The sequence below is a fragment of the Melanotaenia boesemani genome, chromosome 3, assembly GCF_017639745.1.
Source record: "Melanotaenia boesemani isolate fMelBoe1 chromosome 3, fMelBoe1.pri, whole genome shotgun sequence".
Classification (NCBI taxonomy): domain Eukaryota; kingdom Metazoa; phylum Chordata; class Actinopteri; order Atheriniformes; family Melanotaeniidae; genus Melanotaenia; species Melanotaenia boesemani.
The window spans coordinates 13,070,757-13,089,368 of record NC_055684.1 but is presented as its reverse complement, the minus strand read 5'-3'; the positions used below and the strand labels follow the sequence as shown (position 1 = coordinate 13,089,368).

The following is an 18,612-nucleotide window of genomic DNA, read 5'->3' as shown; positions in this document are numbered from 1 at the left end:
TTCATGCTGTTAAATAAGACCTGTCCTGCAGCCGCAAGATGCTAAATGTCACAGATATAACACTCAAACAGAGCAAACATCATTACAGGGTTAGTTTTTATTAGCCACAAAGTAGCAGGGGGCTAGCACAGATATTTTGACACCTTTTTTCACTTCCGTGTCCACTACAGTGTAGACATCCCAGTTTCCTGGTTTGCTATAGGCAGTAAAACTACTTAGCAATGCAATATACCAGGTTTGGGCTAAAATGATGAGGCAGTTTTGTTGTTTTTCTTGGTTGCTGCATAAACATAATTTCCTTTTTTTATTCTCACATGAACTTCTTCACTGCTGGAAGGTACATATGTTTGAATGGTAAACACAGAGTTGAAGAAAGAAGCTGTTTAAACCAATGACCCATAAGGTCATTTTTGGAAGAGGATAGTTTCAAGAGATTTTATTTCACTCAGCTATGTGAAGATTTGCATGAAGCAGTCTTTTACTAACTCTTGCATAATAATGACATCATGATGTAGATTTTTCATGTTAGCCTGTAGTATTTGGTTTCTCTGATGGTTACATAAAAATAAAAACTTACAGTACATCATTCAAGATCAAAAGAGATTTTACATCTCAATAATCTTATTTTTCTTATTTCTTGGTAACTAAAGGCTAAATCCAGTAAAATATACAGCATCTTTGGTATCTTTAGGTTCTCATTTGGAATCTGTAATGAAAACAAGTACAAACCATCAAACCAGAGGACTGGTTTGTCTACTGGAGCACAGCACACTAAAAATAAGCATAAAAAGCTCAGTTATTTGCAGTCAAAATGGCTTTTGCTCTTAGCTGTCCATTCAGTCAAAGTTGGTCTGAATTTATTTATAACTTGTTCAGTAACAAACACACTTCAGGAAAGGCTTTAAGAAAAACAAAGGATAGCAACACAGATTAAATATAGATCATCTCTCTGTCTCTACTTGAGCATCTTGCTGTATATCTGCCAGTTTGTCAGCTTTTAAAAGGCTTTAAGATTTGTTGCATTGCTTTCTTCATTTATATACAAAAATAATGCCTTTTTGGTTTTCAGCGTGAGTCCCTGCTGTGTAAATGTTCTGTAATGGCTCCGTTCAAACTCGACAAGACCGCTGGGAGTGGTAGCAGCGCCAGATAAAAGAATGATGGGGATAAACATCAAAGAAGAAAACTCTTTTCTGTTCTCTTTCAAGCAGCATACATGATGGATTATGGAGCTCATAACTGTACCGCTGAGGCCTTCATTAATGGCTGTCTTAAAAATGAGGGATGCTCACCACAATTCTCACTAAGGGAGTCCCCAAGAATTGCTCACATTCTTTCATCAATTAAAGAAGACTAATCTCATTCTTACTAGCTGATATGGTTTTCGTGTATACTTTAAGACATCTGCATGGATATTTAATGGAATTTTATGATTATATAAAACTGAGCTTATGTTTTTAATGTTATTGAATTGATAGTCCTTTGCAGGGAAGAAAGTACATGAATTCAGCCTGTTTATCCTCCTATCAGCAGACCTATATCTTCTTAGAAAGTACAGGAAGATATTATCTCTATTCCAGAGATTTGTGTCTTTCAACATTAAACCCCTACCAAGCTTGGGAAAAAACGATGTTTGTGAACCCTGGTCCTCAGATCCACTACCCTGCAGGTTTTTGATGTTCCTTGCTTCAGCATGATTCAAAGTAAATGGATCTCCTCAACAGCTTCGGAATAGTTTATTCAGATTAAGTACTTTTCTTATTATCCTGGAAGTCTCTAAGCAGCAGCCAGAAGTGTTCAGAATTTTTCTGAAGGCGCTTCAGTGCTTCCTTTATTAGAGACACTGGACCATCCTTTATGAAATCAAGGAGATAATTCTGTACAAGCAACTCTAAGAGATTTACATAAAACATGAAAAGCATTACAGCAAAGTACAAAAGAAAAACATTAAGAACAAGAGAATTACAGGGAGAAATTTAATAAAAACTAATTAAGATCTGTACTTCTCAGCTAAATTTTCACTCACCCAAGTCTTTCTGAATTTTTCCAACCACTTTTCTTTAATTACACAATGTTTTCCAACAAGGTCAAGAAAAAAGGTTAGGAAACAACAATGTTTATTGGACTGCTCAATCAAACCCCTACAAGTCCTGCTCAGACCTGATAATTTGAAGCAGGTCCATCTCAAACCTGAAGTTGGAGAACTTAATGTGAATTTAACCCTGTGAGCTGTGTTCTTCTTGGAAATTGCATACCCACAACGAAATGAGTACAACAGTGAAATGTGCAAATATATGTACACATCTGTATGTGTTACAGGTGAAGAATAAAAGATGACACAGCAGAAATAATAATAATAAAAAACACTTTCAGGATGAATATCTCTTTGGAACGATGAAGCTCATCATCAGATCATAGTACAATATGTGAACATTATTTCTGCAAAGTGAAGCAGAAGTAAACTAGAATCCGTTTAGGTAAGGTCTCCAGTTTGGCACCTTCTGTTCTTAAAGTCTGCTGATTGGGAGACCTCGGGTTTTAAATGGTTAAACATTAAACGTTTTACATGTGGAAACACCTGGCTTTAAATATCATTGATGATCATTACCCCTGTTTATAATAACTGCTGCCATCTGTTGACATGATGGTAGTGTCTGTAGTTTAGACAGAGCTGTTGTTTGCGTATATGTAATCATTTTGTGCTTATGGATGTTGTAAGTTGTTGCTGTTCTGATCTGCTTCCTGTCTTGACCACAGAAAGTCTTATCAAAAAGATTTAAAATCTCAAGGGTTTTATCTTCTAGTCAAACGACAGGTGCACATAGCCATCCTGGCACTCATCCAAGCATCAAATCACCACATTTAAGAAGTGAAACATCATGAAAAAGCCGTCTGAGTTTTATCATTTTCTCACCATCCCCGTTAAACTTTATTTTTTCCTGCATTGTCTTTTTGCAACTCCTCCTCAAAAGTCAGCAATCTTTATTCCTCCTCCTCACTTTCTCCCACCCGTTCTCCCATCATTTGTCATTTCTGCCCTCCATCCTCCACAGCCAATCGCTCTCCCTGATCTCCAGTATCTTTCTCTCATCTCCTCCTCCATCTTTTCTGCTTCATTTTTCCCACTTATTTATCTCGTTCCATCACTGCTAAGTCTCTGCCGTCTCTTGAGACTGACAGGTAAAACTGTCTGTTCCCCTGTCTCCATAACCTCCTGTCTGTCTTAACTGAGAAGCTTTTCTTGCCGTGTTTAAAAACAGTTAATCAGCCTTCAGTCCAAGCTGACACACCTTTTAGACACTGATGCACATGTGCATGAACACAATCTATTTTTTTCCCCCAATCAGTTCATATGCACCTCTATGATTGCTGCTGACTGACACACTGATGATTAATGAAATGATGGAGTCATAAATAGGTGGATGGGCTGCTGAAGTGGTGGAAGTGAACGTAAATGGAAGAATAAATGAGATGATGGATGTTTAGACAGAATGACTGGGATGAGGAGGCAGCTGAATGGGTAAAACACACACATGCTCACACACATCAAGATGGAAGGATAAGAAGAAAGATTTTTAAAATAGTAAGTGGTAAATGAACGAAGAGCAGATGCTGGATTATGAATGTGTACACTTGGCAGTTGTGTGCCGTTTCTAGGGATGAAAGTAAACAGCTAGAAGATGGTTGGCTCCTTCAATAAAATGTGTCTTTGTGTGTATAACTGTGTAAATACGAGAGGCAAAATCCAAGAGCCCGGCAAATATTATGATGCCTGCGCTCATCTGTCTTTTGCTTCTCCAGCATTCTCCCTTCAAACTGTTGTCAGTCTTAATTAATTCCTTCTTTCACTTTATCTTTTTTTGTAATTATTTTTCTTCTTTCTCTTTTATCCCTGAGTTTTGCACAAGTTCTTCAATGAGAGAGAAACTTTTCTGTGGTTTTGACTCTCCATTTTTTGCCTTTTTAGTCTTTTGTTGCTTGTGTTTACATCTTATCTTTGACCACTTCAGCTTGAATAATTCCCTTTACTCTTCACGCCTATGCCCTCGCTTCATTTCCCTCAGCTATGCTCTTTACAAGCACAAAACCCATAACTGAACAGTTATTTGAAGCTACAGGAAGTGTGAGTGACTTTTGGCTGTTCCAGAAAAGATGACTAATGTGAAAGAAACATGGACATACCGTTGGCCATATGGCTAAAAGAATGGCTCTGTGTTTCTCTGGGAAAGAATTTAAAATTTTGCAGCCCAAAATGACAGTTTTCAGTAAAAAGCTGAGGATACGTTGCACACAAGTTGCATTCATTACCAAACACTTAAAGTGGCACTTTAATAAGCTGGTAACTATGATAAAATACTGAAAATACTTCAATAATATCTACCCCAGCTATGTCAGCAAAGGCCTTGAATGCACAATCTACATGCTGGTTATGCCTGCATCAAGGAGGAGAAAGGTATGAAAATGAATTAGAGCCATGTGCTGACAAGGAAATCTTTTATGACCTTGTAAAATCATATAAAAGTGTTTTCTGAGTCATTTTTTAAGGCAACCAAACTATTACACTTTTTGACTTAAAAACATTCAATTAAAAAATGGATGTAATTGATGATGATTGGATGACAATCTCATCATCCAGACACATAAAGTTCACCACAGTGAGTATGCGAGTATGTTACTGCATCTGAGGATGAAAACCTGTACTCTGAACTGATATAGTTCAATTACAGTCATATTTCGTTCCTGACAGCAGAGTGACAGTGATCACAATATCTCAGTCTCAAACAGAACAGAACCCATCTTTGTCCATCTTCTTCTAGTGTTGTTTGTTTGAACGGGGATTCCACACATCCAAGGTGTAACAGCGATTTTCTGTGGAGCAAATCTACAAAGCTTTCTACGCCAGGTTGCGCGATGTTTCCATACTACTTTTCTACTCCCTTCCTACTTGTGATTCTTCAATTTTTCACAACACTTTCAAGAGTTGTGGTCCTACATGTTGCAGAAAGCATGGATAGGCAGTTATAAACCTACATGGTTGAGGCTTATGTGTTTTACTATTCATGCATTATGATTCCCACCATGTCACATAAATTTCTTCCAAAAAAAACAAACAAATAAATGCATAAAAAACTAGGAATATACACTCACCAGACACTCTAGGGTTTACAGAGAATGGTCTGAAAAAGCGATGTCTAGAGCTGATGTCAGAGAAAAATAGGCAGAATGGCTGAACATTACAGAAAGGCAACAGGAAATTAAATAACAACTGGTTTCAGTCAAAGTATACAGAATGCCGTCTATAAATGCATGACACGTCCAGATGGGCTACAGCAGCAGAAGACCACACCGGGTGTCCCTCCTGGACACTGAGGCTACAATTCACACAGATTCACCAACACTGGACAATAAAAGATGGAAAAACGTTGCTGGTCTGATGAGTTTCCATTTCAGCTCCACGGTGATATGGTAGGGTCAGAATTTGATGGAAACATCATGAAAACATGGATCCATCCTGTCGCGTATCAATGCTTCAGGCTGCTGCTGGTGTAATGGTGTGTGGGATATGTTTTGTACAATTTGAGCCCCCTATCAACAAAGCTAAAATCATCTCCAACTGCTTTCTTAAACATGACAATGAGTTCACTGTACTCTAATGGCCTCCACAGTCACCAGATCTCCATCCAACAGAGCCGCTTTGGGATGTGGTGGAACAGGAGACAAACCTGCAGCAACTGTGTGATGCTGTCATGTCAAAATAGAGCGAGGAAAACCTCTGAGGAATGTTTCCAACATCTTGTTGAATCTATGGCACCAAGAACTAAGGCAGTTCTGAAGGTTAAACAGGATCTAACTGGGCACTAGCTGGATCTGATTAAATGACCAGTGAGTGTATAATTATCTCACAATTTACAACCATGCATTGTGACACTATGTTTTGGAAAAATGCACAACCTATTTCACATTTTCTGTTCAAACTGGGTGGATTTGATTCATGCTGTAGCTTTTATTTAAAAAAAATAGAACATAAGGACTAAAACAGACAAAGACTTCCACATGCAGAATTACAGTATAATGATACTTATGTCATATTAAGATAAATTTAGATTTTTATAGAAAATGTTTAAGCCAGTTCAGAGTGGCTGTGCCTACATATCCATCTTGTGTGTAAGACCTCCCACACAGTCTGGCATAAATCAAATTTAGTCACTGAGAGAATAAAGTGGGGGATGCTCGGATATCATCTAATATATTTTCTTCCTCTCTTCTCCCTCCTCCAGCCACATTCTATAACTCACTTTATTACCTTCCTCCTGCTACCTAAACTTATTTGTGTCATTTCTTCCTTTATTTTCTTTGTGTCACCCACAGCCCTCCTGCCCCCCACCACCAAGCTTGTTGATTCAGCCGACTAAGCAGCCTCTCTCAGTCTCTCTTGCCTAACATCATTTTGCAAATATGGCTCACTTAATTACTGCAAAACCTTATTAAGCTTCGTTAAGACCTCTTGCAATAATCAGCGGTTATTTTAATTAAAGGGAAAGGAAGTTTTTAATTTGCTGTGCCGTGTATGTTTTACACCTTCGACATCATAATCACGACTTGATCCGTCTCCGAGTTTGTTCTGCCATTTGATACATGCTCCCTTGTCTTTGGCACAGTTTCAAGAAGTTGTTTTTACCAACTTTTCCTGTTGTTACCACGCAGGTGTATTTTTTTTTTTTTTAAATCAAACCTTTTTTTTGGTCATTCACATTTTTTTTATTAAATTAAAAAAGCCAGGAAAAGCTGTTCAAAAAAAAAGCATCAGCTGTTTTGGAAGCAAAAAAAAAAAAACCTGATGTCTCTTGTTATTTGCAAATGTTATACATTCACATCCACCCTGTGGAAGTGTAGCAGCAGATTTTGCTGGAATTCTTTATAAAACGATCCATTTCCTCTGTAGAAGTTACCCTGGTGCTTGACGAAACAGTTCATCAACAGCAAAACCAGCCGTTCCATCAACAGAATAAGCTTTGTTCTTTAAAAATTTCATGAGCAGATGAACTTTGAAAGCGTCTCTAATAACAATCTGAAATAAATAATCCTTTCCTGTATCTTCTTAAAGCTTGAGCGTGACAGAAAAATTGTTTACTGAGGCATTTTTTGCTGTCTGAGAGTGAAGTCAACCTGCGGGGAGATGAGCATCTGCACCATCCTGCCCCGGGGATGAAGCTAACAGCCTCTTAAAGATGAAAACAAAAACATTTTCCACCTCATTTCTGCCTGCTAGCCTTCATTTGCTGAATGCTATAAAGGAAGCCATCATGCCCGTAAAGTTAGGATTTCTAGATGTAATATTGTATGATTTATGATGGCTGTATAATTCATGTGCTGCTGTAAAATTATGCTTATATAATGTATGCAATAAATAACTAACTATAATGACCTGCTTTAATGAAAGTGTCCACCAGGTATGCCTTTATCTAGATGCTTTCTGCTGCTGTGGAAAATCTTTGTTTTTCTTCAGTTAAAAAAAGAAACAAATATCCTTTGCATAGCCAACATGCAAGCTGCTACATGTGTGTTTAAAAGCAGGAAAACATGAACAGAAGTCATTAAAATACATAGTCTGTGTAACTTGACATCTAAACCAACACGGGTCTAAGAATTTACATAAATGAATATTAATTTGTTCTTTCATCAAAAACAGATCTGATTAATAATTCTACTGTGGGTGTAAAACATCAATAAAAAGTAAATGAAAACCCTGTTTTACCACCAACTTTTACATGAACATGAACATACTGTAAGTCGGTTTATGTGTGGCCCTCTGGGAAGATGTATTCAATCTGAATTACAGATTCAAAATGCAAAATGTGTGGGTTTTAAATGAAAAATTCTTTGAACACGTGTTTATGATGTGTTCATATGAAAAGGTTTCATTACTTCAAGCGCAATCCCACTAAATGTTGTTGTAAAAGAAAAACAAACATATTTCTTTCTTGGCACATTGAAGAATCTTAAAAATGTTAAGAGCTGTAACTTAGAATGAGGAAGACTGAATAGTCAATAAGCATTTTCCCTTGTCCTGCAATACTGCCCACAACTTCCACTCCACAAGCATAATTTTCCCATTAAACTGTGGATAATGAGTCTTCATTCGTATCATGAAACTCCAACAGTTTCAAACTTCTTTAGCTAAAAGCCTCCACTCCGCAGTGATTGTCACAGGAAACCAAAAGCTACTGCTTTCAACTCGCTTGTAGGCTATTCAACATATTTGACACCAGAAAAACAAATATCATGTGGTTGTCCATCACTTATCACGGGAGTTGTAAATAAATGTGCTTTTATTTTGAAATACCACCTGTCCACGCCGTTTCTTTGTTACGCCCTTCCCTACCCCTTAAGTCGGGTCGTAACAAGTGGGGGCTCGTCCGGGAGCTTTACTTCTAATGTCATCGTGAAGGATCTCCTGGGGTTTTTGCACGGTGTGGATGTGTTAGCCATTTGTTTTTTTTTCTTGTGTGCGTGATTGGCAGCTTATTTTGGAGGAGCTTCCGGTTGGCCGCTTCCGGTGGAGCGTGGTGCCTGCGGGTGAGTTCACTACATGCTGGTGACGGGCATTTGGAGCGGTTGTGGCGATGGCTCCTGCGGGAGCGTGTGTGTGTGTAAAGGTGAACGTGTTCTGAACTCGGAGTTGCAGCAGTATAGGGCGCTCTGGCCTAGGGGCGACCCTGTGTGAGGTGGCGGACCTTCTCATGGGTTGAGAGGCCGTTGCAGGCTGAGTGCCTGTCCTCTCCTGAAATGCCGCCACTAGTTCTGACACCTGGTGAAGGTGTAGATGGCGCGGATGTGGAGGCTGCGTGTGTTCAGACACTCTCCTTTTGTTTATGCCTTTTTAGCTGCTCATATGTGTGGGCCTGTCATTTGTAGCGTGGTGGGGGTGAACTCGCCGTCGGCCTCCTTTCGGTTGTGGTGGCCGAAAGGGTACGCTCGTGTGTGGTAGTGTTGTGTTTTTGTGTGCCAGCTGTGCCGATTGGTAGCCTTTTGTTAGACGGACTATTCGAGTGACGGTAGCAGGATGAGTCCTGCCGGATTGTTGTCCCTAGTCGGGGACGGTAGAATAGTCCCAGAGGGGAAAGGGGTACCACCTTGTTCTCCGTGGAGAACATTTTTAGGGCACAGGCTGGGATTGGAGCAACACTGCCAATTGTGTTTTTGTTTTTTTTTTTTGTGTGTGCCAAAATCCTTGAGGGAGGATTTTGACACTTTAGGGGGGGTGTGTTACGGCCCCTGCTGTTTGCAGACAGCTGAGGCCGTTTGTGTGGTGATTAGGGGCGGCAGAGCGCTGCCCTGAGTGGCCAGGGCCAGCGCCTTTGTCCCCGCCCCTGTGTGACTGGCACCCCTCTGGACCAGTCAGGCTGCAGCCCGAAGGAAAGCTGAGGCTGAAAAGGCTGCAGCCGAGGCAGGTCTGGAGGGGGGGAGAAACCAGAATGGCTCCGGCCTCTCTCCCCCTCATGTTGTGCACCGGGTGTGTGTGTGTCGCGACCACCTCCTTTCCACAGTAGGTGTTTAAGTGTTGAGTTAAGTTTACTTTGTGTTTGTGTTAGAGCTGGGCTAGGTTAGCATTTTATTGTGTTGTGACGACGGTCACTTTAGCTTATGGGCCTGTTGCTTTTGTTTGGTTTTAGTTTCCTCACCGAGTTGCGGTTGTGTCTGTGTGTGCACTCGGTGAGTGTTTGGTATAGGTTTTGGTTTGTTTCTTTCTGCAGGTCCGCTAACCCCAGCTCATCTTTTGTTTTACAGGTTGTCCATCACGGGAGTTGTAAATAAATGTGCTTTTATTTTGAAATACCACCTGTCCACGCCGTTTCTTTGTTACGCCCTTCCCTACCCCTTAAGTCGGGTCGTAACAGTGGATGTGTGCAGGAGAGCTTATTGGTATTCATGCTGTAAGTTGTCATTAGGAGTTGCGGTTTTTTTCTCTAAATAGACACTTTGAGGAAATGTTCAGCCAGGATGCTGCACTTAAGGTCACCATGGCAACCACTGCAACTTCAACTGCCAATCAGAGCTCAAAGCTGAGCCATCCCAGATTTAGTTCGAACCCTTACAACCTTGAGCTTGTTTTGGCCATTTATATCTCACAAGATTTCTGGAGTGTTTCATGATTAAATTTCACCACTACGTGAAGCGTTTCCTTCGCTGTGTGTGCTCTTTGCAGTCCACAGACTGGCACATGGTGCTCTGTGAGTTAAAAAATGAAATAAGTTTCAAATGAGTAGTTTTCCTTGTTCTGTGTGGTATGTCTAAACAAAGCTGAGAGTGACGTACCAGATGTTTGCTTGGACAACAGGTGGAATCTGGAAAATTAAATATTTTCCTCATTTAGAAACAGTTTCCATGTGTTGCTGTTGTAGCATGGGTCTGTGCCGTTTAGGCTCTAAGGCTTATATATAATTTTCTTTTAAGATTCTTTATAACAGTGACGGTACTGGGAAGTAATATGTGGGGCAGATGTGGCCCACGTCTGGTAGATCTGTGGTAATACTCACCTTCAATCAGTGCTGTCACTCACAGCTCAATATGAGTAATAAGAAAACCATAAACAAGGATCAAACATTCTTTATCTTAGTATCAAGTCCAGAGGTCCTAATAGGAAAGTTGTTTGTTCCACTTTCAGTAACAGGCACGGCAGTACACTGAGCTTTGTGGGGCCACCAGTGGCTTTGAAGACGTGGCAGGCAAAAGAAAATTGCCTCAGACCCACTAAAACCCCATTTTTACTACCATTAATCGCTACTGCTAATATTTCATTGTGTTTTCATATGTTAAGTATCACCATAGCAACATATCTGTTTGCTTGCTTTCAACTACACCCCATAACTAAAGGAATCAAAGCTGTCAGGCTTATACAGAAGAATAAGTCAGATTGCTTTTCAGGCTGTAACTTTGAATACAGACCATGATCTTCCATATGAACAGAATCTCAGTCAGTGGATGAAGAGGATGGATTAAAGAAGTACATTTTTACATCTGATATTAAAATTAAATGTACTTTTCTTAAATTAAAATCAGAAAGATGAAGCTCCAGGTTGCAAAGATTGGTTATAAAAATGAGACAAATAAACAAACAAAAAAAAAAACATTTAAGAAACACTGAATAAAAACAACCAAGTCAACTTTCTGCACAATTTGGTGTTTCATTTGTTATGAAGAAAAGGATCCAACTGCTGTTTCTGTCAGCATTGGTGCCACCTTTCCTCAAGTATTAAGCACAGCTCGTTCTGCAGAGGTTAACAAACTAATTACTGGCGCTCACTCATTTTTGCACAAACACAATTTTTCTTTTTCTCCTTGGAGCATATCACTGACTGCAGACAGAGGTCTCTCACTCTTTTGCTCCCTTTAAGCTCCGCTACCCACCAGCATTCAGTCAATACCCGGCTGACTGTCTCCCACATGCACACACACACACAGGCACTCAACATGCCCTTCTATTAGGCTGTCAGTAAGTCAGGCCAATAGAATAAGTGCCATGGATTAGACACACACAGAAGGAGAGTGGACAGCATACTAAACAGAGAGGGGCATGAGGTGACAGACATCCTGTCATAAAGCTCTCTCTTTGACAGACACACATACAGAGCAAAGCCACTCAGACAATCGATAACAATGAGAAATAATCAACTTTGTGTCATTTTTCCCCCTTCTCAACCTCTTGCTATCCTTTGTCACTTCCTCCAACAACTCATCTTGCTGTTTTATTCTTCCTCTCCTTCTCCTCTGCTCATCTTGACGGCAGTGATGAACGAGGCAACAGATGAGAAGACTATCTCTTCTCCCGCAGACTCGTCCTTTCACCTCCTCCTTGCTTTCAAGCTTCTGTTGTCCATTTTTTGTCTCCCCTCCCTTCCTCTTCTCTCATCCCTTCTTAACATTTGCTTTTCCGTGACCTGATCCTCTCTCCTTCCTTCTGTTTTACTCTCCTCCACCCCTTTCCAATTTTTCTTTTTTTTCTGCCTTGCTTCTCTCCTGTTCGCTCTTTCATTCATCAGTGCATTTTCTCTTCTTTATCGCTCTTATCATTCTCTCTTCACCTTTGCCTTTTTGAGTTTCCACTCTTCTCTTTGTATGGCAGCATCTCTCGGTGCATCACATTCATGCGTGCGTGACACTTCACACTAATCCTATAAAGGGCTCTCTAATTGGAGAACTGAAGGATGTTGATTTGATCAAAGCCGAAGACTTCTCCTCATCATGTCAACATCTCAGCACAGCAGGCAAAGAAGTCAAGGAGGAAAAGACAACCACATACACGGTCACTCCGTTTCTCCTTCAGTCTCTCTTTTTCATCCTTTCTCCTTTTTGTCCTTGCAGCAAAAGAAATCTAATTATGTAAAACATAAATCTTAAAACAGTTTCCTTGAAAACATCCACGGTTCAATGGCCATCATCTCTAAGCAGATGCTCAACAATTAGCAATCACTGTAGCACAGCTGCACAAAATTACAGACAGAATGGAGTTGAACAGAAAGCTAATTTACAAGGAACATTTCACACAAAACAATCCTTTATGTCAAGTCATGAACTTGTTATTATTGTTGGAATACATCACTGATTAATGCAAATCTCCAATAAGGCTAGTTTCATGGCCAAAAATATTTAATAAATTAATAGATTGTTTCATATAAACGTAAAACTCAAAGAGAACGCCTCATATATAAACCCCAGATGAGATTACAACTTCTACAAAACGCCAAAAAGAGACTGTCTGACTCTGAGTGAGATTCCTTCCTTCATTCATCACTGGCTTTTAGTCTTTTACTATTGTGGCTTAATTGAGTTTCTTCACATTTTTCTGAAAACTAAAACCCGCCAGAGTAAAGAAGGATAAAAAAGGACCATTAGAGACACTGGTCGCTCTGTGAATGTGTGAGAAAACGTGTCCGGATGGCACATCGGATGTACCAATGTCGCCCTCTAACGGCAGAGAGGCGAACAAAAGCCTGCACGGAAAACGTCACCTGGCTCTTTTCCTCAGCCTCATTCACAGTCACACGCACAAACACTCACTAGAACCTTTTGAGGTAAAAGTGTGTGAAATAAAGGCAAATGTGATTAAATATACAATCCTAAATCTAATTTGTAAAATAACATAAAGCCCGAGGACATCAGGCTTTATTGTAGGAACAGCATTTCATGTTTAAATATGGGTTTAAAGGCAGTTTAAACTCCTGCAAGTGAGCTCACACCAAATCATTCAAGCAGAAAGTTTCCAGGTCTGGTCTTTTCGAACTTTAAACGGACATAAACCAACACATTTGAATTATACTTAATGTAAAAGCTCAATAGTGGTTAGCAACGCTACACCATTACGCACAGAGGGGTACGGAGGATCCGCGGCGCCGCAGCGCTCAGACAGAGGAAAGATAGAGAGGAAGGAAGGATTCGGTGTTTAGAGACAGTCCTCCCTTCAATGCAGCCTCTTTTTGCAATCTTACTAGTCATGAATACCAAGCAGACCGATTTGAGAAAGCGACGCACAACAGAACAAACATGCTGCTGCAGTCCACTGAAATGCTGCGTGGAGCCTGGACTGAACGAGTTGGACAAATCTCTGTCAGACTTGTGATAAACTCATGTTCTTGTTAATCAAGAAAAAAAGGTAGAACAATAGAAAAGAGCGGTTATTCTCTGAGAATGCAAACAGCTCATTAGAAACCAAGCCGAGGGTCGCAGTGACACTGTGTATAAAAAAAAAAACAAAAATAAAGAAATAATCGGAAAATTTTCTATTTTATATATAGCATATATATTAAATAAAAATCAGTGCGTTTCATTCACTCAGTTTCATTCAGTGCATTTCTTCTCAGTGTAATCCTAAAATTGTTTTAAAACATCTCGTCATGGTTTTATCAATTGAATTTTGTATTTTGGAGCAAACTAATCCAGCCATATGTATTTTTCTTCCAAATCTATGTTTAAAGATAAAGATGATAAGAGATTATTCTATTAATCACTGATTCAATCCGGTCTTGGAAAACACAGGAATTGAACAAACGTCCCAAACCTCTCTGGCGCGTAACAAGTGCCAGAGGAATGTTGGCTGCGGACTGCGCGATTATCCCGAGGCTTTAGTTCTGAGTTAAAACTGGGATTCTGCATTTTTAATCAAAAATATGAAAACAAAATTGCGTGAAATGATTGGTTTATGAAGCAAAGGGGGCATCTTCCAGTCCTCGGATTGCTATGGAGCTTAAGGCTGCAAAAGAAAGAAAGCGTTTTAATTGGAGTTGATTTATTTCTAAAAGAGAGTCAGAGTGCATTTACTTCACAGAGATGTGCTCAGATGGTTACCGAAAAATAGTGCAAATGATTTGGGCAAACGGCTTAATTTCGCTGCTTTGCGCTCAGACGCAGCTTCGACGCACCTGTCAGTTCTTTTCCAAACTCCAGAGAATTCACAGCGACACAGACCGTAACTTTTATTAAACACAATATAAAAACCGTATTAACCATTAACCAAGTTTAATCGACGTTTGCGCAAAGCTCTGAGGAGTAAAACCTTCCGAAGCGTTCAAAATTTTACCAAACCCAGTGCGCACAAAGCTGCAGGAGAACCGAACATGATGGTTGCAACTCGGACTCGTGAATGAATCGAACACCAATATCATTAAAACCACCAACATTCAGGGTTTTATCTCGACCTCCTTCTCACTCGCGTGTCAAGTTTTCTGCGCGCAAACCGAGCGGATATATAGTAGGCTACTCTCGTCCATACCATAACATATACCCAAAAAGGACTTTTAAGGTGTTTTACATCAGACTGCATGAGCTGGTGCTGAGAAGCACAGATCAGCGCTGACATTTACCACCGATTCAATCCAGAAGTAAACAACATAGCTCTCCAAAGTGCATAAAATATGAGTGAGACATAGAAATTAAAGACAAGAATACATAAATAAATACATAAATATGCAAGAAAATGTCTTCATTACCTGGGAAGAATTGTCCTTCCGTAAATCCCAAAAGTACCAAGTAGAAGAAAGCTGCCAGTAAAGCGCGAGAATAACTCCGTTCATCCATTTTCCCTTCTTCTGTTTTCCCTTCTTTTTCTTTTGCTCAGTGGTGTGGTCACAGATTATTTTACATACTCCAGTCTGGTCCTTAAAGTGGTCTTCCTCAGTTCTGGGCAGGACAGGTGACAACGTAACAGCGATAAAATCCGCGCATTGGGGGACACGAAGAATCAGAAAGACACAAGTTGAAGTAAAGAGAGAGAAGTTAGAGCTCACTCCTTTCGTCTCCTCTCCTCTCCTCTCTCGGGTCCGATGGGGTGTGTGCTCGTCACTGCTCGCGTGTACCCCAAAGAGTGCGTGTGGAAGAGGTGGGGCACAGGGTGTGTGTGTGTGCGTTCAGACGTTCTCTGACAGACTGACGCGGAGTTGGAGAGGAATGGAGAGCAGTGCGCACCACACCGGGTGGCAGACAGCCACATAAAGGCGGGTGGGTTAGCGCGTGTGGGTTTTCCGGTGAGGCGTTTCAAAATAAGATGAAGTAGCTGCTGACAGACAGGCGCATGAGAAAGTCAAGAAACAGAATCAAGACAGATGTGAAGATGAGAAATTGGTGGTTAGTTAACTAAAAATGAGTTTTATTTGGCGAAGCGGAAGTCAAGGTCCACCTGACGTCTTCATCCTTTTCCGCCAACTTGATCGTCCTGAATCTCAGCTCCTATTTTCCCTCTGGGTCATAACGCCTGCCTTCTCCGCTAAAGGCTCCATTCACTCGGAGTGAACTCCGTCATCTCGCTCTCTGTTTCTCAGTCTGAGTATTCTGCGCGTGTCTCTTTCCCTCTCAGCCTGTCATGAGATCCCTGTCAGTCCTCTCATTTTACTGTCACGGGATTTTTGTTTCAACGATTGCTTCTTCAGTTTTAAACCACTCACACTCACTCACACACTCATGCGTGTGTTTAGCTGGACTTCTCCATCCTGTTATGCCGGTAAAACTTTGCAGGGTCGCGCGCTGCAGGTTAACTTAATGACTTATTCGCTTCTGTTAGCAAACATATTAGTCTCCACCTCCCAAAGAGTTAAGACAGGGTTGTAACATGTCTGAATTGTCCTGTCTGAAACATACATGAATATTTATGCTTTGATAAATAAAAGTTTGATTTCTTCATAAGGACGTGTAAGAAAGTGCAATTGTGTTTCATGATTTGCCCTCTTGTTCTGAAATTTTTTGTTTCTTACAGACCTATTGGTCTAATTAACCCTGATTTTCAATAATCCAGGCATTGAAAGGGTCTATAATCTGAGTCCCAAGTCCAAACGGTGAATGTATATGCTGTAGTTATTTATACTGGTTATAGTTCTTCAGTGACTCAAACTCTGAGCTAACCCACTTGAGGAAACCAAATTCCAGCCTCATATTCTGGTGGATTTGGTACTTTTTTTGTGCTTTATCAACCCCTGAGTCAATCTGTGACAGTAGTTATATTTAGGAACAATCCAGACCATCATTGTGTCTACATTGTGCATGGGCATTTTTCCATTGGAAAACCTGTTTGGGGAGCAGCTCTTGACACTGAAAACACATTAGTGATCACAGAGATGGACACACACAATCACTATGTCTGTCTTATTTCTTGTCTGCCCTGTGCTTGTTCTCTATATTGATTTTACTCATGCCTAAAATTCCCTGTTTGCAACGGAGCAACCTTTCAGTGACACAGAATGTGTGTTGTTGACCTGCATGTGGCCAGCGCTGAGCCGGATGTGGCTTTCAGGGTTCGATAAACAGAATCCTGTGGCTGACAGGGGGGAAAAAAAAAGAAAGAAAAAAAAAGCAGTTTAAAAAAATTATCATATTAACGTTTTCTTGAGAACGGACATAATTTCTCTGAATATTTATCCATCATAATAATGTATGTATGATTCAAGTTCACTTACAGGACACAATTTACATAAAACATCAGCTGTGCAATAGTTTTCTGCTTCTGTGTGACTTTTAAATCCCCTTAAGAAAAAAGTAGGGAGATGATTCGCCTGAACTGCCACTTAGAAGACCATGTCAAATCTTTCTCAGCCTAATGCCCTTCTGAGGTCCCTGCTGACTGTCTGCTATTTGTTCCCTTCTCTTTCCAGGTGAGCGTGACAGGTCACATTAAATTTGGTAAATTCCACACTGCCAGTTGGGAGGTTCCAGACATTATTTGTCCTTACAGCTCAGCGGTGCTCAGCTTAACATGACGGGCGCCACAAAACAGCCTGCTGCTCTGCAGAGTACCAACATTGGGTGATCAATACAGGCTGGATTTAACAATAGACAGCAATATGAAGCAAGATTGGAGAGGTGACAAACCATGATTTTAAGGCATCAGATTTGTCTTAGTTTTAAGAAATGCCACTAACTGAATCCATGTTCATGTATTTCTAATACTTTATACATTTAAGCAGTTCTACTATTTAAATTTACTCTAATATGGGTTCAGTGTGAAATCTTGTAAGTTAGCATGTATACAATCTAAGTTGCCCTTATGTTACTCAGTGATGGATTTTGGGTATGCAATATGCAGGCAGGGGACTTATGTACAGTCTTACATCTGCTTACTATTACTACTAATATAATATAATATAATATAATATAATATAATATAATATAATATAATATAATATAATATAATATAATATAATTTATATAGCTCTTTACGAGGCACCAGTGTATTTTACAGTGAATCCACTGGTCAGTCACTCGACATTCATACTTGATGATGATAAGTTACAAATGCCCAGTTGCTCTGGGGCAGATGGTTGGAAAAGTGGCACCTAACCACCCCAACAGCCCTCCGACCATCACCAAACATTTATACGCATTTATACACCAGTAATGCTGACGCTGAAGGGTAAGAGAGGCATATAAAAAGGATGACGGGTATAAAAATAGAAAGAACAAAGACAGACAGGTGAAACTATAATAGCTGCAGTAAACAGTTTTAATTAGCGGGCCGCTATCTGCTTTGATTCTTTGAAGCAAAGCTAAAGAACCACCAACAGCACCATACACATGCAAGATTATGGTCATCATTAAGGGATGACCAGGTGACTTTGAATTTACTTTTAACATACAAAGCAGGTATATGTTGCAAGAATTAAGCAGGATGCCCTTTTTCTCTTCATTTCAATTGTACAAAAGCTGCACAATGTTGTCATAATGAAGTCTTTACTGTCGTTGCTACAGTATTTAAAATGTTTTTGTTTTTTTGTTTTTTTTTTTCCAGTATGTTTTCAAACATGAGTAAGTCACAGAAACACTGTAAGCCAGGACCTTTCTCTTGTTTAACCTAGTCATTTCCATCAACAGCTCTGTAAAACTTTACTCTCATTCTTGGATGCTGAACAGCTGAAGCATAACTTTTTGTCCTGCAGCTGCAAAGCAGTATTTATTTACAGTATCTTTTATTTGACCTGTGCTGAAACCCCAAGGTCTGCATTTCTTTTGACCTCCTTAAAACTTTCTCTGGCTCACTTTCCCTTCCTCGCCTTCATTATGAATTTCTGAGCTGACAGCTAATGAATATTTCCATTATTTAGTGATGTAGAAATCAATGACTCATTAACATGA

At 40.0% G+C, this 18,612-nt stretch overlaps 1 protein-coding gene across 12 annotated transcripts in view; it reads right to left on the bottom strand.

The window, feature by feature from the left end:
- ptprt (protein tyrosine phosphatase receptor type T) overlaps window positions 1-15,383 on the bottom strand; it is a 360,770-nt gene extending 345,387 nt beyond the window's left edge. For all 12 annotated transcript variants that reach the window (XM_041980879.1, XM_041980882.1, XM_041980880.1 and 9 more), the window contains exon 1: window positions 14,985-15,383. In XM_041980879.1, coding sequence (XP_041836813.1) covers window positions 14,985-15,072 — 88 coding nt within the window. In that variant the 5' untranslated portion in view covers window positions 15,073-15,383. The remainder of the gene's footprint in view (window positions 1-14,984) is intronic.
- Between the last annotated feature and the right edge of the window lie 3,229 nt (window positions 15,384-18,612).